The following is a 25,857-nucleotide window of genomic DNA, read 5'->3' as shown; positions in this document are numbered from 1 at the left end:
TCCATTTTCTTGTTTTCAAAATGAAATAAAAAGTACTAACGAAATATTTCAATTCAAACCCAGATCAATCAACACAGCTCAATTGTACCGTAAATTGCACTGAAAAATAAGAACAGTTAAAAAAGCGAAACGAACAAATTAAAATATAAAAAATAAGCTATACCTACGAAGTGAAGAGTATGATAAACAACACAGCTCAATTTCAACGCAATGTCAAACAATATAAATAAATCAAAATGAAAATAAATCGAAATATATGAAAATTAAATTTATGAATGCAATTGGAAACATTGAAATGGAATCGTAACATAATTAGCATAGCGTGTCTTGCTCTTACGTGCAACAGATGGTGCTGTTTTTCAAAAGAAGCATGTTTTTACCTGTCACAGGTGTGGCATCTATATAGTATGTATTTAAAAAGACGCGCGCATTCAAGTGGAACGTTGTGTCAAAATGTTAAAGAAATTAGTGAAAAACATTCAGAGATTACAGCATGTGTTGCTCTTATGTCCAACAGATGGCGATGTTTTTCCAAAACAGCATGTTTTTCCTGTCACAGGTGAGGATATATACCTACATATAGTAGGTATATAATACCACGCCCCTATTCGAATGCAATGTTGTGTAAAATTTTCAGAGCAATCGGTAAAGAGGTTGAAGATTTCCTTCACACGAAAAACACAGTAAACAAAAAAAAAACATGTTTTTTCCCCGTTACAGACGTGACATCTATATAGTATGTATATAAAAACCCGCTCAGATGCGAAGGGAACGTTGTGGGAAAATTTCAGAACTTTCGGAGATTAGCGATTTTGTTCGCGAATTTCAATTTCCAATTTTTATTTATATAGATTTGGGAAATAGTGCTCCATGTTTTCTTAATGTTGCCCTTAATTTGGGTAAATTTATTTTCGTGGTATTATATTTTGGGTCTTTTAATTATTTTAGACAGCATTGATGAGTAAATCTTTGAAAATTCTTTGGAGACGACTCCTAATCTATACTTCTTCTCAAGGTCATGTTTTTTATTAATAGATTTAAGTATTCCCTTAGTAAGCCAAGCATTGTTTAACCTTTTATTTGTGACTTGTTTCGTTAGCATTGGACAGTGGGAGTTATAATGGCTCAGAGTTTTCTGAAGAAATGTTTGCACTGCTAGGTGCAAAAGAATGCTAGGTGCATTCTTTACTTGTTCAATTATCAGCAAAAATTATTATAGAGTACTGTTTATTATACTATTGAAAAAATAACTTATTTGCACATGTGTGCTTTTCTACTTTGTTTTCAACAAATTATTTATATATTCCTACCAGGAGGTGAGAGGCTGGTGGATGGAGAGTGGGCAGTAAGACTGGAAGCTCTGGTGGCAGAGCTGGCCCCCCATATGGCCAGAAATGCCACCTCCGATTGGGACTATTCTGCCAGACTGTTAGCCATGGGCCCCGCACCTCTTGTGCCCGGCAAAACTCGCCACGTGTGTCCCGAGGTCTATATGGGCAGAACATATGATTCTAAATTCCACCAGCATGGTATGGAGACAGAAAAATGCAATTATGTTCCACCCTTCAACAGTGTTCTTACTGCTGTGCTTCCAGCTTTCTCTTGGCCACCTGAGACAATTAACTTCGTCCTGGCGCAGATCAGAACATTTTATGACATCCCTATTATTATTATAGTCCACAAAATACTTACACTCAATACCAAACTGGCAAATGTTATAGTATTACCATATGATAATAATACCACTGGTGAAGCAGATGTGCTGAACAAGGCAATACAGCAGGTGATGACACCATATGTGCTGGTGGGGTTGTCACTGGCACACTTCAGTAACCAATCATCGCTGGAGAGGCTGGTGCGGGTACTGGATGAGCTGGATCATGTGAAGGTAGCTGGCGGTGCTGCCAGGGACCTCAAGGGTCACTGGATCCATGGCTGCCTCCAGCAGCGCATGGCTGATTACCAAGCCACCTACACCATGGGTTACTATTACTCCAAATACGAGTGCATGTACTGTGACGATGTGTTAACACCGTTTGTGACCAGTAGCAACTTGCTGAGGAAGGTGACTTTCAGCGCAGGACTGAATGGGCCTGCTGTATATCGTGACTGGTTTGCTCAAGTTCGTAGACTGGGCCATTTAACTATGTTGTGTCCTGACGTTATGTTCTTTCTCACAAACCACACCACAATGACGAGTAATGACTGGCTGACTGTAGCACGTCGCTGGGCCCTCCACAAGGTCTACACCTTCACTGGTGAAGTTCATGAATTCTCGTGTGACTCCGTCAAAATATCCTGCAAAAATCCTCTGAAAATAATAAATTCGTTTCTTTTACCACCATGCTGCAGGGCCATCATGGAAACGGAACTTGGTAACCTCATTGACTTTGCAGAAACCAATAACTTGGAATATGAACTTCACGCAGGCTCAGCCTTGGGAGCAGTAAAGATGGGAGGCTATTTACCATGGGATTTTGATATGGATATAGGCTTTGAAACAAACGACTACAAAAAGTGGTTAACGATGCGTGTAAAGCATCTTAAGAAATACAAATGTAACCTGAAAGTTAACATAAAAAATATATATTTTGTGGTGAACTGTCCATATTTTTTCCTAGAATTTTACTCTGTTGGTAAAATTAACAGCAGGCAGTTTCTACCAATAGAGTACAGAAATATATCTACAACAATTTTATATGGAGGCCGATGGATTAAAGTTAGTTCCAATCCAGGCTTACATGTCAGAAATGGCATGGGATTTGACATGTTGAAACATGCCTCACACTGGAGAACTGCAAAGGTTTCACAATTAGGAAAAGACAAGGGCGGCTATGACAACCCGGGAGTATGGCAAAAATGTGAAAAACCCGAACACCACTCATGTTATGATCATTATCCTGCAGATGGCAACCTGCCCTTCCTGCAACCCTTTCTCAACGTTTAGCTCAGTTACAACTGGCCATTGTGAGACACGATGCAACACTACCTCCACCGTTACTTCAATGAAGTAAATGGCGACATAACATAGTTGTAGGCCTTCCTCCAACTGTAACCTGTCTACTGTCAACCAAACATGTCAACTTGGTATTCCTGCCGTCCATCATACACTCAAAAATTATCTAATACGTCAACCCGGCGATCTTGCAGTCCTTCCTTGACCTGCATTTGACATGCCCCTTACACAATGCATTTCAATCACTTGTAACTTGTGTAGTTAAAAATAATTTGGGTTCAGTTACTAAGCCACAGAGGTGATGCGCCTCCGAGCAGTGGCATATCCAGGGAAAATAGCGAACACTGAAACTGCACCTCTGTCCTAACACCTGACACCTGTCTCTCACCCCTGTCCAAACACCTGACGCCCATCTCTCACCCCTGTCCAAACATCTGACACCCATCTCTCACCCCTGTCCAAACACCTGACACCCATCTCTCACCCCTGTCCAAACACCTGACGCCCATATCTCACCCCTGTCCAAACACCTGACACCCATCTCTCACCCCTGTCCAAACACCTGACGCCCATCTCTCACCCCTGTCCAAACACCTGACACCCATATCTCACCCCTGTCCAAACACCTGACACCCATCTCTCACCCCTGTCCAAACACCTGACACCCATCTCTCACCCCTGTCCAAACACCTGACACCCATCTCTCACCCCTGTCCAAACACCTGACGCCCATCTCTCACCCCTGTCCAAACACCTGACGCCCATCTCTCACCCCTGTCCAAACACCTGACACCCATCTCTCACCCCTGTCCAAACACCTGACACCCATCTCTCACCCCTGTCCAAACACCTGACGCCCATCTCTCACCCCTGTCCAAACACCTGACGCCCATCTCTCACCCCTGTCCAAACACCTGACACCCATCTCTCACCCCTGTCCAAACACCTGACGCCCATCTCTCACCCCTGTCCAAACACCGGACGCCCATCTCTCACCCCTGTCCAAACACCTGACACCCATATCTCACCCCTGTCCAAACACCTGACACCCATCTCTCACCCCTGTCCAAACACCTGACACCAATCTCTCACCCCTGTCCAAACACCTGACGCCCATCTTTCACCCCTGTCCAAACACCTGACGCCCATCTCTCACCCCTGTCCAAACACCTGACGCCCATCTCTCACCCCTGTCCAAACACCTGACGCCCATCTCTCACCCCTGTCCAAACACCTGACGCCCATCTCTCACCCCTGTCCAAACACCTGACACCCATCTCTCACCCCTGTCCAAACACCTGACGCCCATCTCTCACCCCTGTCCAAACACCTGACGCCCATCTCTCACCCCTGTCCAAACACCTGACACCCATCTCTCACCCCTGTCCAAACACCTGACACCCATCTCTCACCCCTGTCCAAACACCTGACGCCCATCTCTCACCCCTGTCCAAACACCGGACGCCCATCTCTCACCCCTGTCCAAACACCTGACACCCATCTCTCACCCCTGTCCAAACACCTGACACCCATCTCTCACCCCTGTCCAAACACCTGACGCCCATCTCTCACCCCTGTCCAAACACCTGACACCCATCTCTCACCCCTGTCCAAACACCTCACGCCCATCTCTCACCCCTGTCCAAACACCTGACGCCCATCTCTCACCCCTGTCCAAACACCTGACGCCCATCTCTCACCCCTGTCCAAACACCTGACGCCCATCTCTCACCCCTGTCCAAACACCTCACGCCCATCTCTCACCCCTGTCCAAACACCTCACGCCCATCTCTCACCCCTGTCCAAACACCTCACGCCCATCTCTCACCCCTGTCCAAACACCTGACGCCCATCTCTCACCCCTGTCCAAACACCTGACGCCCATCTCTCACCCCTGTCCAAACACCTGACGCCCATCTCTCACCCCTGTCCAAACACCTGACGCCCATCTCTCACCCCTGTCCAAACACCTGACGCCCATCTCTCACCCCTGTCCAAACACCTGGCGCCCATCTCTCACCCCTGTCCAAACACCTGACACCCATCTCTCACCCCTGTCCAAACACCTGACACCCATCTCTCCCCCCTGTCCAAACACCTGACGCCCATCTCTCACCCCTGTCCAAACACCTGACACCCATCTCTCACCCCTGTCCAAACACCTGACACCCATCTCTCACCCCTGTCCAAACACCTGACGCCCATCTCTCACCCCTGTCCAAACACCTGACGCCCATCTCTCACCCCTGTCCAAACACATGACGCCCATCTCTCACCCCTGTCCAAACACCTGACGCCCATCTCTCACCCCTGTCCAAACACCTGACGCCCATCTCTCACCCCTGTCCAAACACCTGACGCCCATCTCTCACCCCTGTCCAAACACCTTACGCCCATCTCTCACCCCTGTCCAAACACCTGACGCCCATCTCTCACCCCTGTCCAAACACCTGACGCCCATCTCTCACCCCTGTCCAAACACCTGACACCCATCTCTCACCCCGTCCAAACACCTGACGCCCATCTCTCACCCCTGTCCAAACACCTGACGCCCATCTCTCACCCCTGTCCAAACACCTGACACCCATCTCTCACCCCTGTCCAAACACCTGACACCCATCTCTCACCCCTGTCCAAACACCTGACGCCCATCTCTCACCCCTGTCCAAACACCTGACGCCCATCTCTCACCCCTGTCCAAACACCTGACGCCCATCTCTCACCCCTGTCCAAACACCTGACGCCCATCTCTCACCCCTGTCCAAACACCTGACGCCCATCTCTCACCCCTGTCCAAACACCTGACGCCCATCTCTCACCCCTGTCCAAACACCTGACGCCCATCTCTCACCCCTGTCCAAACACCTGACACCCATCTCTCACCCCTGTCCAAACACCTGACGCCCATCTCTCACCCCTGTCCAAACACCTGACGCCCATCTCTCACCCCTGTCCAAACACCTGACGCCCATCTCTCACCCCTGTCCAAACACCTGACGCCCATCTCTCACCCCTGTCCAAACACCTGACACCCATCTCTCACCCCTGTCCAAACATCTGACACCCATCTCTCACCCCTGTCCAAACACCTGACGCCCATCTCTCACCCCTGTCCAAACACCTGACACCCATCTCTCACCCCTGTCCAAACACCTGACACCCATCTCTCACCCCTGTCCAAACACCTGACGCCCATCTCTCAAGCCTGTCCAAACACCTGACGCCCATCTCTCACCCCTGTCCAAACACCTGACGCCCATCTCTCACCCCTGTCCAAACACCTGACGCCAATCTCTCACCCCTGTCCAAACACCTGACGCCCATCTCTCACCCCTGTCCAAACACCTGACGCCCATCTCTCACCCCTGTCCAAACACCTGACGCCCATCTCTCACCCCTGTCCAAACACCTGACGCCCATCTCTCACCCCTGTCCAAACACCTGACGCCCATCTCTCACCCCTGTCCAAACACCTGACGCCCATCTCTCACCCCTGTCCAAACACCTGACGCCCATCTCTCACCCCTGTCCAAACACCTGACGCCCATCTCTCACCCCTGTCCAAACACCTGACGCCCATCTCTCACCCCTGTCCAAACACCTGACACCCATCTCTCACCCCTGTCCAAACACCTGACGCCCATCTCTCACCCCTGTCCAAACACCTGACACCCATCTCTCACCCCTGTCCAAACACCTGACACCCATCTCTCACCCCTGTCCAAACACCTGACGCCCATCTCTCACCCCTGTCCAAACACCTGACGCCCATCTCTCACCCCTGTCCAAACACCTGATGCCCATCTCTCACCCCTGTCCAAACACCTGATGCCCATCTCTCACCCCTGTCCAAACACCTGACGCCCATCTCTCACCCCTGTCCAAACACCTGACGCCCATCTCTCACCCCTGTCCAAACACCTGACGCCCATCTCTCACCCCTGTCCAAACACCTGACGCCCATCTCTCACCCCTGTCCAGACACCTGACGCCCATCTCTCACCCCTGTCCAAACACCTGACGCCCATCTCTCACCCCTGTCCAAACACCTGACGCCCATCTCTCACCCCTGTCCAAACACCTGACGCCCATCTCTCACCCCTGTCCAAACACCTGACGCCCATCTCTCACCCCTGTCCAAACACCTGACGCCCATCTCTCACCCCTGTCCAAACACCTGACGCCCATCTCTCACCCCTGTCCAAACACCTGACGCCCACCTCTCACCCCTGTCCAAACACCTGACGCCCATCTCTCACCCCTGTCCAAACACCTGACGCCCATCTCTCACCCCTGTCCAAACACCTGACGCCCATCTCTCACCCCTGTCCAAACACCTGACGCCCATCTCTCACCCCTGTCCAGACACCTGACGCCCATCTCTCACCCCTGTCCAAACACCTGACGCCCATCTTTCACCCCTGTCCAAACACCTGACGCCCATCTCTCACCCCTGTCCAAACACCTGACGCCCATCTCTCACCCCTGTCCAAACACCTGACGCCCATCTCTCACCCCTGTCCAAACACCTGACGCCCATCTCTCACCCCTGTCCAAACACCTGACGCCCATCTCTCACCCCTGTCCAAACATCTTGTAATGATCTGTGCAGACCATATAGCTTCTCGCCTTCCCTTTCCCCTTCCCCTTTTTCCCCTTCCCCTTCCCTCGTTCGCCCCCCCCCCAATTGCCTTATTCCTTTTCCTTCCCCTTCCCTTCCCTTCCCAATTGTTAGACCGACCCTCTGGTCATTCTTCCCCCCCCCCCCCCCCCCTGTTGGCCGTTCCTAGCATATAACTACTCGAGTCAAATTACCTTTTGGCAAGTGGTCAAGTCACTCCTGTTCCCCAATCCTAATCTGTAATCCCTCTAATTTTCGCCACTAATCCTCTTTCCAATCCCTCTTTCCCTCTATTTCCCTGTGCTCTCCATGACCATTGACAGATTTATGGCCATAACATTGGTGCTGTCAAGTTCCCTTGGGTGGCCAGTCCAACCCTACCATGAAGTTAGTTGTTACTGCTTATTTCCCGTTACAGGAGTTTCTGTCAAGAGAAATAGACCCTTATGGTCAAGCCTGGATCTGATTGGTTGAAAACCAGGGAGGCCTAGGAGGTCGGGTTAGGTCCACGGCACTGTTTGGTCTAAGACTCAAGAGGCGGAGTCCCCCAGGGTAGTGCCTGACAACCATTGGCCAAGCCCCAGTGCTTCCAGCTGTGGTTTGAATTGATTGGTGCTCCTAGCCGGAGCCAAGCTCCAAAGGAAATTCTTAGGTCTCCCAGAGGCAGTTTAAGAGAAAAATAAGTTAGTGTGTCTTGGGGCTTCAACTGGGGGTACAGATCTCCTGATCTGGAGGGGAAGCCATTCAACATCTTTGGCAGATTGCAAGGTAAAGTGTGCTGGAGTATTATGTCCATCATTAAGTCAAACTAATTGCCTCTTAGAGTATTTACAGCTAGGATATATCTCAATTTGTGTTGAATATACGTGACTTAAAATAATAAAGTGTATTAATGTATTTGTGTTTAGTTATCTGTTCCCCTTTGATTAATACTGTGTTATTCATTTTATATGTGGTGTTCTCGTGTGGTATTGGAAGCCCCAGAATCCTCAGTAAGCAGTAAAATTATATAATTCACTCTCCAAGCATTTAACATTATTACCCAGATTCCTATGCTCCTTGAGTTCATGATTATTGATTCCCTCCTTCCTGGGAGATCAGTAATGGGCACATTCAAATGGTCAGGGAGTTGATGGCAGTCGAGTATGTGTAAGTTTTATTTAGTCGTAATTAAATTCATAACCTTTTCATTCTTGCTTCTTCTCCCATTTAATATTTCAGTTTAATAATTAGCTGTAGTTCAGTGAGGGTCATACTAAGCTGCAAGCAGTGTTGAACTGGGGTGTTGAGTGGAGTAAGGGAAGATAAGGTATGGGTTATTACAATGGTAGCAACGGTGTTTCAATAATTTTCTGGACAATTATTGAAGCCTCACGCGTCTGTCCGTTTGGTCATGCTGTGTGGTGAGGGAGTTCAGCCGGGGACAACGAGCCAGAGGTCGACGGTAATCCTATGTAGCGATTTACATAGAGTAGGCGATTCTATTGTGTCATGAAGGGCTGGTAAGTTAAGTGTAGGTGCCAAGAGTAGGTGTATAAGGAGGCCGCTTGTTGGTTGGACAAGGTATATTACTCGACTTTCTCCAATTAATGTAGGGTGTTGTGTGGATGCCTCGTGCAACAGCAGTTCCAGGTTTGAACTGTCAGGGCAGTATTTTCTGTGGGACACCACGAGAGGAAATCTGCAGGGGTGCTGTGGGCTACCCCAGGCGCTAGGCGTTATGGTTAATTCATGAAGATGGTCGCGGCCATTGAGGGATGAGTGAATGATGCTATTAGTAACTGTATAGACAACTAGTGATCGCAGGCTAGCCAGTTAATGTCGATTCGGATCTAGTCATAGCGATTCTCATGAAAGCGGCTTTCTTTGCGGGCAAAATCCAGGGGTTGAGTCCATTTGGATTCAGAAAGTATTTTGGCAGGGGGGGGGGATAGGGAAAAGCTATAGTTTTAATATCGAGTTTCTCTTAAGTAAACATAAGTGTTCCTTGTATATTAAGTTCCCCTACAATTTAAGTAATCCCCTTGTTATATAATTGCCCCCCCCCCCTTGTTTAAGTAATTCTAGTGAATAAGTATTGTTATTTTCTAAGTATTTTTTTATATAATATTAGTGAAGTCTGGATTTTTTTTGTTTCTATGTTTTGCAGTATTAATTCTCTGAGAGAACTGCTAAAGTGAGTGGTTTTACTGTTGTTACAAGTGAAGTGCGGTGCAGTAACATGAAACCAGTGAAAGACTTCATGAAAATTGGAAAGGTTTTGAGGTGAGATTTTTTTTTCAAAGTCGATTGGAAAATCTCTGTTTTTGGAATAAATTCCAGTTTTGTGTGAAGCCATACGTCCAACAGGTCGTCAGTGATAATTCAAGTGTGCCGTTAAAGTAATTCGAGTTAGAGCTTTGAAAGACCAAAAGTCGATTTTTGGTCATTTAAGTGAATTAGCGTTGAGACTGAAATTTTTTCTAAGCGCTTGTCTCAGCGCCCAGTGGGGAAAGCTGTAACGGTTCTATTGTTACGTAAAGAATGGTGACAATAAACACAAACACTAAGAGAATATATATATTTGGTCGAGTATACAGAAGTACGCAGGTGATACTTTGGCGAGCAATGGTGTGAGTTGAGTGCACTGAGCATCGGTACAGTATCTTGCAAGTCTCTGTTCTAGACCACACTTCAAAGTAGACTGGTTATTACTTGATTGATGATTGATGAAGATTAAGCCACCCAAAAGGTGGCACGGGCATGAATAGCCCGTAAGTGGTGGCCCTTTTGAGCCATTACCAGTATCAGGAGCTGATACTGGAGATCTGTGGAGGGGTTATTACTTGCTACTCTGCTGCTTATATGCTCAGGCAACACCTCACCGTTCTCCAAAGGTTGGCGGGAAAGGTTTGTGTTCCATAATTAGTTCCAAGAAGAGTTTTGCTTCTCTCGTTAGGCTAATGCGTTTGGAACGAGTATATTATTGGGATAATCTACTCGCTACATAACTTCCCCTCCCAGGGGATGAAAGGAAAAACACTTAATCAAGGAACCTAGCTGGTCGGTGAATTGTACGTCCTGCTCGCGTTGTATAACCCTGAAAGTTACCTTCCTCTTCTTCGCAGATGTCATCTAACTGGGGTGGTAGGATGGTAGCTCGCACAGGATCGTCCATCCTCATAGGATCAGGTGGTGGTGCAGCTGGTAACTGGGGTTGTAGGATGGGAGGTCGTACAGGGTCGCCCGTTGTTGTAGGTGGCGGTGCTGCTGGTAATTGTGGTCGAAAAGTGAACGGCGTAGTCGGCGGATGTGTCTCTGGAGGGATGTCTGGGGCAGCGTCACAGTGTGCTGGTTTAAGGCGATCGATGGAGATGTTTACCCGCTGTCCTCGGCGTCCAATGGTGAACAACTTCGATGTTTGAGAAAACACTTTAAATGATCCTTCGTAAGGTGACTGTAGAGGGCGTCGAACAGCGTCGACTCTTACAAACACGTGTTCAGTTGTGTGGAGCTCATGAGGCACATATGTAGCACGAGTTGTCAGTTGGCGTGGTGGTGTAGGCCGAATGCTTGTCATGGCCGCCCGTAATTTCTGGACAAAAGTGGGGTCTGGGGGTGTGATGAGTGGCATCGGGGTTAAGAATTCGCCCGGAAGCCACAGGCTAGATCCATATACTAAGTCTTCTACCGAGAATCCACTGCCCTCCTTCGCCGAACGAATGCCAAGCAAGACTAATGGAAGGTTGTCGATCCAATCATCAGGGCGTGCTTGAGCTCTTAGGGTGGTTTTTAGTTGTCTATGAAAGCGTTCTACCATTCCGTTCGACTCAGGGTGGTATGCTGTGGTTCGGTTGTATGTGGTGCCGAGGAATTCCATAAGTTCCTTCCATAGATATGATTCGAACTGTCGTCCTTGGTCGGTGATGAGGACAGAGGGGCTGCCAAAACAGGCGATCCATCCAGAGAGGAAAGCCTGGACCACTAACTCAGCTGAGATGTTGATTAATGGGATTGCTTCCGGCCATCTGGAGAATCAATCGATGCTGGTGAGTAGATAAGAATATCCTCTTGCCGACGGTAACGGACCAACGATGTCTACCTGCACCACCTGGAAACGGTCAGAAGGTAACGGGAACTGTTGAAGAGGGCTCTTTGTGGTCAATGTGTTTTCGCTCGCTGGCACTGGAGACATGAGCGAGTCCATCGTCGAACATCAGCATTGATTCCTGGCCATACGACACGCTCCGTTAGTAGTTTCTGGGAAGCACATACTCCTGGGTGTGCAAGGGAGTGAAATACTGAGAAAGTTTTCCAGCGAAACTGGGCAGGAATGTAGGGCCTAAGTGCTCCCGTCCGTGAGGTGTCACAGATTATACTACCGCCACCTTCCATGGGAATCTCGATGAACCGGAGAGCTGTGTCAGATGTTCGTAATCGCTGCAGATCAGGGTCTTCCCGTTGGGCCTTACTGATTACACAATAGTCCACCTGAACTGGGTTTTTCACGACGTGGATTATGGTGGGTCGAGACAGTGCATCGACTATGATATTGTTAGTTCCTTTGACATGGTGGTTATCCGAGGTAAATTGGGAGATAAATCCCAGGTGGTTGGCTACTCGAGAAGAGTGAGCATCACCCTTGGCCGCCAGTGCATACGTGAGAGGTTTGTGGTGTGTGAGGATGTGGGAATTCCGCCCCTCGAGGAAGTGCCGGAAATGTTGTATAGCTGCGTAGATGGAGAGCAGTTCCCTATCAAACGTGCTGTACTTCTCTTCAGTAGGTGACAGGCGCTGAAAAGAATGCAATTGGGCGCCATTCTCCTTCAATGAGCTGTTGTAGTACAGCACCAATAGCTGTGTTTGAAGCGTCGGTAGAGAAATCGGTGGGAGCGTCAGACACTGGGTGTGCAAGTAAGGTGAATTCCGCCAGCTTGTATTTTATATCGGTGAATGCTATCTCTGCCTGGAAAGTCCACTCCAACGGAAGACGGGATGTGTGTTTCCGACCATGTAAGAGGTCGTACAAGTGTCGCAAGATGTCCGAACAATGTGCGATGAATCGATGATAAAAATCCACCACACCAAGAAACTCTTGCAACTTCTTTGGAGTGGATGGGCGTGGGAATTCCTTAATTGCCTCGATTTTCTTCTCTAGTGGTTGGACCCCTGCTGCTGACACACGGTGTCCCAAGAAATCCAGCTCTGGAACATGGAAAATACACTTCTCGGAGTTGAGCTGCAAGCCAAAGTTGCGCAGACGGGTGAGAAGGAGTCGGAGGTGTAGCAGATGTTCTGTTGGTGATGTACTCGCCACCAGCAGATCGTCAGTTTAGGCGTAGCAAAAAGGAAGGTTCTTAACTACTTGGTCGATGAAGCATTGGAATGTCTGGGCTGCATTCCGTAGACCAAAAGGCATCCAGACGAATTCAAACAGTCCAAAAGGTGTTGTGATCGCTGTTTTTGGAATGTCTGCCAGTTCTACAGGGATCTGGTGAGCCCGCACAAGGTAAATTTTCGAAAAATCGGTTGCGTTGCTCAATCCCTGTGAGAAATCCTAGATGTGTGGTATTGGATAGCGATCCAGCAGAGTACGAACGTTGAGAGCCCTGTAATCCTTGGGGCTGTTTTCGGGACCATATGGAGAGGTGAAGCCCATGGACTGTTCGATGGGCAGATTATTCCTGCCTCCTGTAGCTTATTGAACTCAGCACGTGCTACCGCCAGTCGTTCCGGTGCCAGGCGGCGTGGTCTGGCGAAGGTAGGTGCTCCCGTTGTAGTAATGTGATGCGTAATCGTATGTTGCACTTCTGGTCGAGAGCTGGCGGGTCAGGTCACATCTTTGAATTCATCCAGGAGTGCTTGAAGTTCCGTAGATGCGATTGGGGTGACGCTGTTAACCTTTGTAGCGGTACTAGGAGAGGCTCGAAGTACTGCACCTGCAGGATCCACAATAAGTCGATGGTGTTGCAGGAAACCCCATCCAAGAATGGGTTGTTCCACATCTGCTATGAGGAAAGTCCACGTAAAGCTACCCAGAGAGGCGAAATCGAGAACCAGGGCGCGGGTCCCATATGTACGGACGGACGTACCATTGGCGGCACGTAAATCCAAACCAGGAGTGCGGGTTGGTTTGACCAGTGGGAGAGGCAACACACTAGCTGCTGCACCTGTGTCAACGAGGAAACGGCGTTTGGTTATGATATCAGATATGTAATGCAGTGTAGTGTTTGAAATTGCGGGGTTACTGGCTGTTAACAGTCCCGGCCGAAGTAGTTTCCCGACCAGGAACAAAGAGCCCTACAATTGCGGGCTTGGTTTCTGAACCTCTGGTGGTAAGAACAAAGCTCTCCCCGGTATTCTCACTGTCGCCTAGAGACTGATACTGGATTCGCGTGGTACGTCCTCCCTGGGCGGAAGAAACGCCTGTTCTGGAGGACGTCGAGTTATTGGGTGTCTGTAGTCTGCTGTGTAACACTGGGGTGGGACAGCATAGCGTTATCAGACGTCGTATGAAGCCGGTCTGCCAGTGTAGCCAGCTGGGCTAATGGGGTTTCGTCAGCCATACTGAATAGGGCTGGTTGAATGTGTTTTGGACAGAGTTGCATCCAGAGTGATCTCACAATCTGGGGGCTGGACCAGTTGCAGTATGCATCACATACTGAATATGCCGTAGAAGCTGGGCTGGTGTTTTATCTGCTAATCTTTTGTCAGAGAGGAATTGGTCCCTTTGTTGAATGCGGCGTTTCATTGCTGCCTGTAGAAGAGCGGCCTTCAATGAGGTGTACGTCCTGGTGTCTGGTGATGACAGCGGAGGCAGTGTGCATAGCCTCGGAGGGAAGTATTGGCAGGGTACAGGCATATCAGGCTTTCTCAGTCGTAATTTCGTGAAGGTTGAAAATAGCCTCCATCTGCATGAACCAAAATTCTGGTTCATCTGCGTTGTATGCTGGAAACCTGGTAGATAAATCCATGACGAAGATCTAGTTTGCGACTAGGTGTTCTTTTCACTCACTGGATCACCAATGTAATGGTTCTATTGTTACGTAAAGTATTATGACAATAAACACAAACACTAAGAGAATATATACAGAAGTACAAGTCGAGTATACAGAAGTACGCAGGTTACAGTATCTCGCAAGTGTCTGTTCTAGACCACACTTGAAAGTAGACTGGTTATTACTCGATTGATTGATTAAGATTAAGCCACCCAAGAGGTGGCACGGGCATGAATAGCCCGTAAGTGGTACAATTTTTTTTTTCTCAGTATTCTGAGGTTCCATTTAACCATCAAGCTGTTATCGTGGGGGAGGATACTGCTTCACAGTCTTTATGAGGGTGTCCAGCTGCTGGACACCTTTGTTGACCAGGAGAGTGGCTGTGTTGATGGCTTCAGGGTGGCCACTGCATGATTTAGGAACTCTTAAAGCTCTTCTAAGGTCATTGGTTGCTTCACATTCCAGAAGATAGTGAAGTAATGGCTTTTCTGTGACAGTTTGGCAGAAGATGCACTCTCTCTGTCGGGGTTCACCAATCTCCCAGTTGCATCTGTAACCTAGACGTAGTCTATATAACCTACCTGCTATTTCCCTGTGGATTCCTTTTGGGATATTTAACCTTTCTAATTTGGTTGCCTGAAGATACCATGTTGCAGATGGCGAACCTTCAGAGTTTTTTGGTGATGATGTTTTTTATGTTCTCTAGGCTGGGTTGAATTGTTTTATGTATCACTGGATGACGAGTTGCCAATTTAGCAATTTCATCAGCTTTTTCATTTAATGGGATTCCAATATGGGATGGGATCCAGTTTAAAGTTATGTTGAGTCCTTTGCCTTTAGCGACTGCTCCAAGATACAAAATGGTGGTAATTATTTCCACATTATCTTTCCACTGTTTTTGTCCTAGTATTTGAAGTGCAGCTTTTGAGTCTGTGTGTATGATTGCATTTTGAGTGTTTTGTGCAATCACATATGCGAATGCCTGTTGTATGGCAAACAGCTCAGTTTGGGTTGATGATACTAGTCCTCCCAGTCTCCAATATGCCTGTACGCTGGCCGTGCAAAGAGCAGCGCCAGCACTCTCATATTCTGTGTCCAGCGATCCGTCTGTGAAGATGTGGGTGGCTCCTGCTACTGCTATGCTATACATTTGCTCTTCTATTATGCGCCTTAGGATTGTCGGATCATAGACAGCCTTTTTCATTGGGAGACTTTCTATTACAATTTTGAAAGTAGGCTCTTCCCACGGTGCAGAAGGAGTGTAATTTGGGTGTGGATGATTGTTACGAATCTCACTAGGATTCTGCCATTACTCTTGATTCTCATATTACTTTATTGTCTTGTTCTTTAATATAGCATCCAGTTGTATGATATAAGATTTTGTATGTTATATATATATTATAGCATGCTGTAGTGTGCCTGAGTTACATTATATTGTGTGAGGCTTTTGGTGTTAATTTCTCATGTAGTTTCTCCGTTTGGGCGGTTGACCATATATGGATATGGCCAGTGTGGGAACATTGTTGTCAATCGAGTGTTTATAGTTTTACCTTGATTTATTCCCATGTTTGGTTTCCGTATTATTGTATGGAATGTTGTACCAGTGTTTACTACTCTTTAGTTTAACAATGTTTTGAATATTAGTGCTGCGTTTTATTATTAGATTTTCCACAAATGTTTGTGTGGACGTCTCCTAAGAAAAAAATGAAATTAACTGAAGGTTGATTTCATTTTTTTGACTGCATGAAATATAACATGTAAATAAAACATGAAAATGCTTCAACTAAAATCAAAGAGCAAAGCAATGAAATCTCACACAGTAAAAAAAAAAATACAAAAATTTCATACATCTTATGAATAAAAACACTACATAGGTTTCACTGGAGTATGCAAATTTATCTCTCCAGGTTACTATCTCATTTATATCACTTAGTTTCAGATCATATTTCACACTCTTATCTACAACGTTATCATTATTAGAATTGTCAAGAAAGGTAGCTGCTTTCACACAGTTATCACGGCAATTTATCTTTCTATCTGTTGCTACTATTTCTCTAAGATCAGTCCCGTATTTCCATGTGATTCCTTTTCCCATGGTGAATTTTTCCAAGACAGGCTCCATTTTCCATTACTCCCCTTTTCTGGAGCTGAACTGCTTAATTGAAGCTGACTGGATGTTGAGTAGATTTGGGACTTCTCCTGGGTATGCTCTGACAAAGACATCTGCTCTTCATCACTCGTGATCCTCTGTGGAACACATACTCTCGCCCATTGGATACTAATATTAGAGAAATTAGCATTAAACCTCACAATTATGTATAAAACTTTCCCATTCATAGAACCTTCCGAAACACAAGACACCGACTTAGCAAACCTTTGACCTTCAAACCAAGAAATACAACCCAAAATAAGTGCAAAGACTACCTGATCGAACTGACTCAGATGATCCATAAGGAACACAGAAATCAATTGGCTCATAACTCTGTCATAACGATCAGTGAAAGAAAACAGGCATATGCCTAGGCACCATATCTCAATCATAACTCTCAAGACAAGTTCACACCTCCTGATGGTGAACTTGAACACAACACACACTATCATCAACCTTCTAGTCTTCCAAAAGACTAAGTAAAACATGCCGAAAACTTGACAACCCTCACCATCACTTCCCAAGTGATTTACGTCTGATGACAACCAATCAACCAAAAGGTTTAAGGGTCTTAACATCTTGAAGATGCACAGCAGATTACCTGAGAAACGCCCAAGGACAATCTGAAACCCTTCACAATGATTAACACTAGGTAGGATAACCTTATCCCCCAACTTGAAATACACACCTGGAGCCTCAAACATCTGCTCCCCAGTATGATTTAATCCTTCACCCACAATATGACTCTGAAAATCAACTCCAATATGACTCTGAAAGTCAACACCACACTTGAGTGGAACATACACTTTTATCACTCGTGCATCAAAATTAACTGGATCTGAATATAGAGACACTGCTCTAGTATAACTCACCACTTCCTCAGAACTACTGGTTGCACAACCTACTTGAGTAAACTCTCTCTGCTCAACCACAAGGCTTGACAAAGATGTCCCACAGTCCATTACTTCACAAGAAAATGGCTCCTGCAGAATAAAAGTAGATTTCAACATCCTACACACACTCTGACTCAATGTACACAATGAGAAATACTTACTCCACATGGAATAAGAATCACAACTCCTCAACTTAGATCCAAATAATTCCTTACCACTCTCAATGATTTTACCAAAAGTTCCTCCCATGACTTCTGGAGCTGCTTGGAGTACTGTCTGCTCACAATCAATAATATCACTACCAAGCTGGGTCACATCCTCACAGACAACTGAAGAGGGAGGCTCAATGGGTCTCCATCTACTCAACAGAAGCTGATCCTCTGGCTGCTTTCCCACACTCTCCAAAACTGGATCTACAGTACAGACTGTCTCCTTGCTTCTCTCTGAAATCTTAGGGTCAGTTCTACTCAAAGCACATAAATGAAGGGAATCTGAAACGAGCGGGCAAGTAACAGGTAGTTTGACCTCCTCCCCTATTATATCACCTTGACTAGGGTGAGGCGGGGCCTCTACAACAGACTTACTCTCGACAACTGATTCTAAACTTGGAGTGAGCGGGAATACTTCTGCCAACCCGACATCTTGTCCTAAACCATTCACTTGGCTGGAATACAGAGTCGTGGCTTTTAAGTTTCTCTCAACTCCTGGCACAACGTTCGTAGTGAGCGGGCAAGACAATGGTACATGGACATCCTTTCCCAATTTATTGGAATAAAACAGAGTCATAGTATCAGGCTTACTCTCAACAACTAAATCGGCCACACAGGAATCTGGAACAACCACATCCCACTTCTCCACTGAAGGGGTACTGGTTACTGGAACAATTGCTTGAGTAACAACATCAGAAAGAATACTGGATGAAATTATGGTTTGGGAAGCACCTGTATCACGAAGAATAACCACTGGCTTCCACTTCCCATTAATACACAAAACTTCACCTGAAGACATATATGGAGAATACTGTTTCACCCAATTGGGGTTTACAGTTACATGTTCCTTAGTTAATTTATTTTGCACACCTCTACAATAAATGAGACCAGTTGGTCTCAACTCAGGGTGCAAAGCATAACATGAATTTACCACATGACCTCTTCTTCTGCAATATGTGCAATACCTGCTAGTGGTCGGAACAACCGAACCCACTGCAGGCTTAATCACTACATTACTTGAGGGTGACAACCCTGTCTGTTCCTCAGATTTGGGCTTTACAGGAGAAGGGTTAAGGGGAGAAGGTGAAGTAGCTGGTCGAGTCTGGAAAACATGATTTTTATGAGCATAATGATTAGTTTTAGCATTAAAATGGTTAATTGGTGCTCTGAAAGGTACTTTAGTAAGTAGTTCATGCTCATCAGCTAGCTTGGCTAATTTGATAAGATCAGTGGTTTGTTTATTTTCAGCCATAAATAAAGCTAATTTCTCTGGTAGACATTCCACTACTTCCTCAGTTACTATGAGGTCTCTTAAAGTCTCAAACTCTGTAATATTAAGTGCTTTAATCCATCTGTCAAAGTGATTTAATTTTACTCTTACAAAGTCAGAAATAGTCTGGTCATGTGCTCTTTTTAAACTTCTGAATTTTATTCTATGTGCCTCTGGGATCTGCTGGTAAGCATTCAAAATACTCTGCTGAACAAATTTAAAATCGAAAGAATTCTCAGCCGGCAAAGATGCAAATACCTCTTGAGCTTTACCCTTAAATTGTCCTTGTAATATGCTAACCCATTGATCGACAGGCCAGTTCATGCTGACTGCTAATTTCTTAAAGTGCAAGAAAAATATTTCTGGATCTTCTTCATTAAACTTAGGTAATTCTACATGTTTACTGTACTTAGAACTATTTGTACTCTCTGGATTATTACTAGTGTTACCTTGCCCTGCTGCAATTCTCTGCTGTTCTAACCTGTTATTATTTTCAGCCATACTCTGCTGAATTTCTAATTGTCTAGTCTGCTGCTCTGCTAGTCTTAACTGAGCCTCCAACTCAAGGTGTTTTGTCTGGTTCTGCAACTCCAACCTCTGCTTGTCTGCTTCCAGCCTAGCCATTTCTAATTGAGTCTCCAACTCCAACTTTAAGATTGCCACCTTGTCACTTGACTCTTCTTCTAACTCTCCCAAACACTCTTCTTCAAGTCTCTCCTCCTCCACCAAGTGTGTGACAATCACTCTTAACACTTGAGCTTTCAACATTTTACTGGAAACTGCTATGTTCAATTTATCAGCCAGCAATAACAAACCAGACTTCTTTAAGTCTTTAATTTTACCAAAATTTGGCTGATCTACCAGCGCAGCAACCTGATCCTCCATTGTTGGCTCAATAATCACACCTTAACACTTGAAACAACACTGAAAATTATGCTTGGCCCCTGGCACAAGCTGAACACTTACCTCAAATCGTGAAGCGTTGAGAAGTTTTCACAGCAGCTCAGATTGAACAGATAATTTCACAGGCTTGATTAGGTGTCACTAGATAATCACAGAGTACCTAGGAAGGCAATTGCTATTAGTAATTAGCACTGTTAATTGTACAACATTACAGGGAATTAAGGTTTATTCTCCCGGACACAGGCCCTCATTTGTTACCACCCTTGAGACTAAATAAGGTTCTTCTCCCCGCAGTGCAATAAAAAAGATAATAAATCGGCCTTGCCAACAACTGTCTAGGGGTAAATATAAATCACTGCATAAAATGGAGAACAATATATTTATGCTAAGAGGGACAATCATAACAATATTTAGATGTATAATAGCCAGAAATATTCTTCAGCATGCAATATCATAGAATGAAAGTAATTATTGAGACATGAGCAATATCACCAGAACATGGATTAATCAATAGTAATACTCATATCATCTAAGCAGATAATTAACATTTATATGGGCTAAAATAACAGTGACCAATGACTTAACTTAAACCATGACTCCTCATGACCGCAGCCGCCACGCTTCTGCCCACGCCTTGGACCGCAGGCCAAGCGTCTACCAAAAAATCAACTAACGGTCCACACAAACATTTGTGGAAAATCTAATAATAAAACGCAGCACTATTATTCAAAACATTGTTAAACTAAAGAGTAGTAAACACTGGTACAACATTCCATACAATAATACGGAAACCAAACATGGGAATAAATCAAGGTAAAACTATAAACACTCGATTGACAACAATGTTCCCACACTGGCCATATCCATATATGGTCAACCGCCCAAACGGAGAAACTACATGAGAAATTAACACCAAAAGCCTCACACAATATAATGTAACTCAGGCACACTACAGCATGCTATAATATATATATAACATACAAAATCTTATATCATACAACTGGATGCTATATTAAAGAACAAGACAATAAAGTAATATGAGAATCAAGAGTAATGGCAGAATCCTAGTGAGATTCGTAACAATGATCACCCTCTCTATCAAGAATCATGCTTTTTAAATGTAGTCTGTTAACGACTTTTCCTGCTCTTGCAGCCCAAGAGTTTCCATTGTTTTGGCCTAGTCCAACCACCAAGGCCTGCCGTACTGGGATTGGATCAGAAGAAATAATTATCTTACTGATAATTGTAGCTGTCCTTTGTGATATTCTTTCTTGTAGAGAGGGCAAACCCGTCTCCAGTCTAAGAGTTTCAAGCCTGGTCCACATGGGGGCTCCCAGTGCAGCTCTCATAGCATTGTTTTGGGCAACTTCAAGCTTTTTCCACTGTTGGTGTGATAGATTTGTGAGTGCAGGTGCGGCATAATCGATCACTGATCTGACTGCCTGTACATAGTATGTGCGAAGGACTTGCAGATTGGCTCCTCCAGAAAGGGAGGTTAGCGACCTGAGGATTGCCGTCCGGGCCGTAGTTCGCTCTCTCAAGTAAGTGACCTCAGCATTAAAATTCATGTGTGTGTCCAGGATAATTCCTAGATACTGATAGGTGTCGACCCATTCAATTGGTTGACCCTATACTGTGGGTTATTACTCGCTACTCTGCTGCTTATATGCTCGGGCAACACCTCACCGTTATCCAGTTACAGCCCCCACTCCTGTGTCAGGTAAGTCTACTACGGGCTCACCATAGCCCGTGCTACTGGGAACTTTTTGTACCTAGTAGCTGAATCTTAAACAACAACAACAACTCACCGTTCTCCAAAGGTTGACGGGAAAGGTTTGTGTTCCATAATTAGTACCAAGAAGAATTTTGCTTCTCTCGTTAGACTTATGCGTTTGGAGCGAGTATATTATTGGGATAAGCTACTCGCTACAAAGCGCTCTGTAATTGTTTGCGCTCAACAAAGTTGCCCAAGTGTCTAGCGATTATTATATTCAATTCAAGTAATAAGTAAACAACACGATGGTATTTAATTTATAATTTTGAGAAAAGAAATAATTGTTTAATTAAGAATTAGCGTAGAGACTGTTTTCGGCGGATTTGACTCACTGATAGTCAGTGAGCTCGCTTTTAATTTTTGTATACTTAACAACGTGTCCAAATGTTTAGCGAGTGTTATATATTCATTTCAAGTAATAATTCACCTACGTGACAGTATTTAATTTATAATTTTGGGAGAATAATTACTAATTTTTTAAATTAAGAATCAGCGCGACTCTGTGGCTGCGAGCGGTGAGGCTATTTGTTAATTTCTGTTATCTACAAAGTGACTAGCGGTGAACAAGCATATGTTATGTAAACATCAAACTCATTCAGTAACTTAACATTAATTTTTGTAACTAATTAAATAGTTTATGATTTCCGAGTACAGTTGTTAGCGGCAGGCGGGCGTAAGAATTAAATAATTGTTGAAGTCTTAAACATCGCGCCAGTTATTAAATTTACGGTAACGTCATTAATTCTAGTGCGCCTAAGAATTAAAGAAAATTTGAACAATTCAATTAACGTAGAGTGTTGTATTAATTGTATTCTAATAGAATAATAGTTCCTTTCGCGAAAATATTAATTGTACAGTTTTCAGTACAGGTATATATGTTCAGTGATTCGGTAATTATTAAATTTTTTAAGATTTATATTTGGACTTGTATTTGAGAAGCACGAAATTCCTACTTTCATTCTCCTCAATTGTGGTACCACTCAACATAGAATGTTAGAGATCGTAAATAATTATATTTTTGTCAAGTTCATCCTAGTAATTATCTGACATTTAATAGATTAACGTAACCTTTTATTTCGTTGATATTTGCGCATGTTTTTCTATTAAAACTGCGTATACAGTGTTTTGTTTCACAGTGATAATTGGTAGTAAATTCCAGTTGTGTATTTCCATCTGTCAGCATATTAATTTAGGAATTAGAGAGGAGGCAAACAAGACATAGAAGTTAATTCATTGGTAGAGCTTAGTCAGCAAGATCCTGCCGCCGGCCTCTGTCATCGCCTTGTCGACAGGCGAGGTGATTTATGGGCCTCACTGGGGCTGTGGAACGCGGTTACAGAGGTGAATGAAGGGTAGTTCTGGTCTATAGGCTCGAGAGTTTTAATGTAAAAGGTTCGGGTATACCTTAAGAGATTATTGAGCGAGTGATTAGTTGTCGAGATCAGGGCTGTGTTAAAATTTCACGGCAATAGCTTGTCGTGATCAGTACTTTGTCTGCTTCTCCAAGTAAGGGTCGGTTTGTGTGGATTAGCGAGGAAATGTCGTGTAATAAGTACATGAGTCTCAGAAGTAAAGGTATGGTGGACAACGAGACTACCGTGGGGGGCGCCATCGACAGACCCCCAACTGGTGGGGGGGGGGAGGGTTACAAACGTTAATCCTTGAGGAGGGAACCCAAGCGGACCCCACGGGGGAAAAAGCGAGTCCCACGGGGGGAGTAACGGATCCGGGTGTCCTGGACGATAGCAGGATTTCGTTGGAGGCCTCTCGCTCAACGGCTATCATGATTGGTGGGGCAATAGGGAGTGATGGGGTTCTGGACCCCACCATTAGAACATCCACCCCAGTTGAACAAGGGACTCCCGGGGATGATGCCACTGCGGGTCCTCAAGGCTTGACAATTCCTGGGCTTACGAACGTACACACACCACCCCCACAATCCCTACAACTACCACAGGTACAACCGGACCCACAACAACAGACACTACAGATACTACTACAGTTACTACAGGGGCAAAACGGGGCACAACAACAATCACAGGTGCCACAGGCTTCACCACAATCACAGGTACACAGGCTTCACCACAATCACAGGGACCACAGGCTTCACCACAATCACAGGGACCACAGGCTTCACCACAATCATAGGTACACAGGCTTCACCACAATCACAGGGACCACAGGCTTCACCACAATCACAGGGACCACAGGCTTCACCACAATCATAGGTACACAGGCTTCACCACAATCACAGGTACACAGGCTTCACCACAATCACAGGGACCACAGGCTTCACCACAATCACAGGGACCACAGGCTTCACCACAATCACAGGTACAACAGGCTTCACCACAACAATCACAGGGACCACAGGCTTCACCACAACAATATCAGGGACCACAGGCTTCACCACAACAATCACAGGGACCACAGGCTTCACCACAATCACAGGGACCACAGGCTTCACCACAATCATAGGTACACAGGCTTCACCACAATCACAGGGACCACAGGCTTCACCACAATCACAGGTACACAGACTTCACCACAATCACAGGGACCACAGGCTTCACCACAATCACAGGTACACAGGCTTCACCACAATCACAGGGACCACAGGCTTCACCACAATCACAGGTACACAGGCTTCACCACAATCACAGAGACCACAGGCTTCACCACAATCACAGGGACCACAGGCTTCACCACAATCACAGGTACACAGGCTTCACCACAATCACAGGGACCACAGGCTTCATCACAATCACAGGTACACAGGCTTCATCACAATCACAGGTACACAGGCTTCATCACAATCACAGGTACACAGGCTTCATCACAATCACAGGTACACAGGCTTCATCACAATCACAGATACCACAGGTTTCACCACAATCACAGGTACCACAGGCTTCACCACAATTACAGGGACCACAGGCTTCACCACAATCACAGGGACCACAGGCTTCACCACAATCACAGGTGCCACAGGCTTCACCACAATCACAGGTGCCACAGGCTTCACCACAACAATCACAGGTATCGCAGGCTTCACCACAATCACAGGGACCACAGGCTTCACCACAATCACAGGTACCACAGGCTTCACCACAATCACAGGCTTCACCACAATCACAGGTGCCACAGGCTTCACCACAATCACAGGTGCCACAGGCTTCACCACAATCACAGGTACCACAGGCTTCACCACAATCACAGGGACCACAGGCTTCACACAATCACAGGTACCACAGGCTTCACCACAATCACAGGTGCCACAGGCTTCACAATCACAGGTGGCACAGGCTTCACCACAGTCACAGGTGCCACAGGCTTCACCACAATCACAGGTGCCACAGGCTTCACCACAACAATCACAGGTACCGCAGGCTTCACCACAATCACAGGTACCACAGGCTTCACCACAATCACAGGGACCACAGGCTTCACCACAATCACAGGTACCACAGGCTTCACCACAACAATCACAGGTACCGCAGGCTTCACCACAATCACAGGGACCACAGGCTTCACCACAATCACAGGTACCACAGGCTTCACCACAATCACAGGGACCACAGGCTTCACCACAATCACAGGGACCACAGGCTTCACCACAACAATCAAAGGGACCACAGGCTTCACCACAACAATCACAGGGACCACAGGCTTCACCACAACAATCAAAGGGACCACAGGCTTCACCACAACAATCACAGGTACAACAGGCCTCACCACAACAATCACAGGGACCACAGGCTTCACCACAACAATCACAGGTACAACAGGCTTCACCACAACAATCATAGGTACAACAGGCTTCACCACAACAATCACAGGGACCACAGGCTTCACCACAACAATCACAGTGACCACAGGCTTCACCACAACAATCACAGGGACCACAGGCTTCACCACAACAATCACAGGGACCACAGGCTTCACCACAACAATCACAGGGACCACAGGCTTCACCACAACAATCACAGGGACCACAGGCTTCACCACAACAATATCAGGGACCACAGGCTTCACCACAACAATCACAGGGACCACAGGCTTCACCACAACAATCACAGGGACCACAGGCTTCACCACAACAATC

The 25,857-nt window shown here is 45.9% G+C and overlaps 1 protein-coding gene across 3 annotated transcripts in view; it reads left to right on the top strand.

Annotated features, from left to right (window-relative positions):
• Nucleotides 1-8,474, top strand: part of LOC123761593 (uncharacterized) — a 140,533-nt gene extending 132,059 nt beyond the window's left edge. For all 3 annotated transcript variants that reach the window (XM_045747614.2, XM_045747612.2, XM_069330754.1), the window contains one exon: nucleotides 1,314-8,474. In XM_045747614.2, the coding sequence (XP_045603570.2) occupies nucleotides 1,314-2,947 (1,634 nt within the window). In that variant the 3' untranslated portion in view covers nucleotides 2,948-8,474. The remainder of the gene's footprint in view (nucleotides 1-1,313) is intronic.
• The last annotated feature ends 17,383 nt before the right edge of the window (nucleotides 8,475-25,857 follow it).

The sequence above is a fragment of the Procambarus clarkii genome, chromosome 24 (genome assembly GCF_040958095.1).
Source record: "Procambarus clarkii isolate CNS0578487 chromosome 24, FALCON_Pclarkii_2.0, whole genome shotgun sequence".
NCBI classification, from domain to species: Eukaryota; Metazoa; Arthropoda; class Malacostraca; order Decapoda; family Cambaridae; genus Procambarus; species Procambarus clarkii.
Note: the sequence above shows the minus strand (reverse complement) of the source record. Positions and strands in the feature narration are given on the sequence as shown.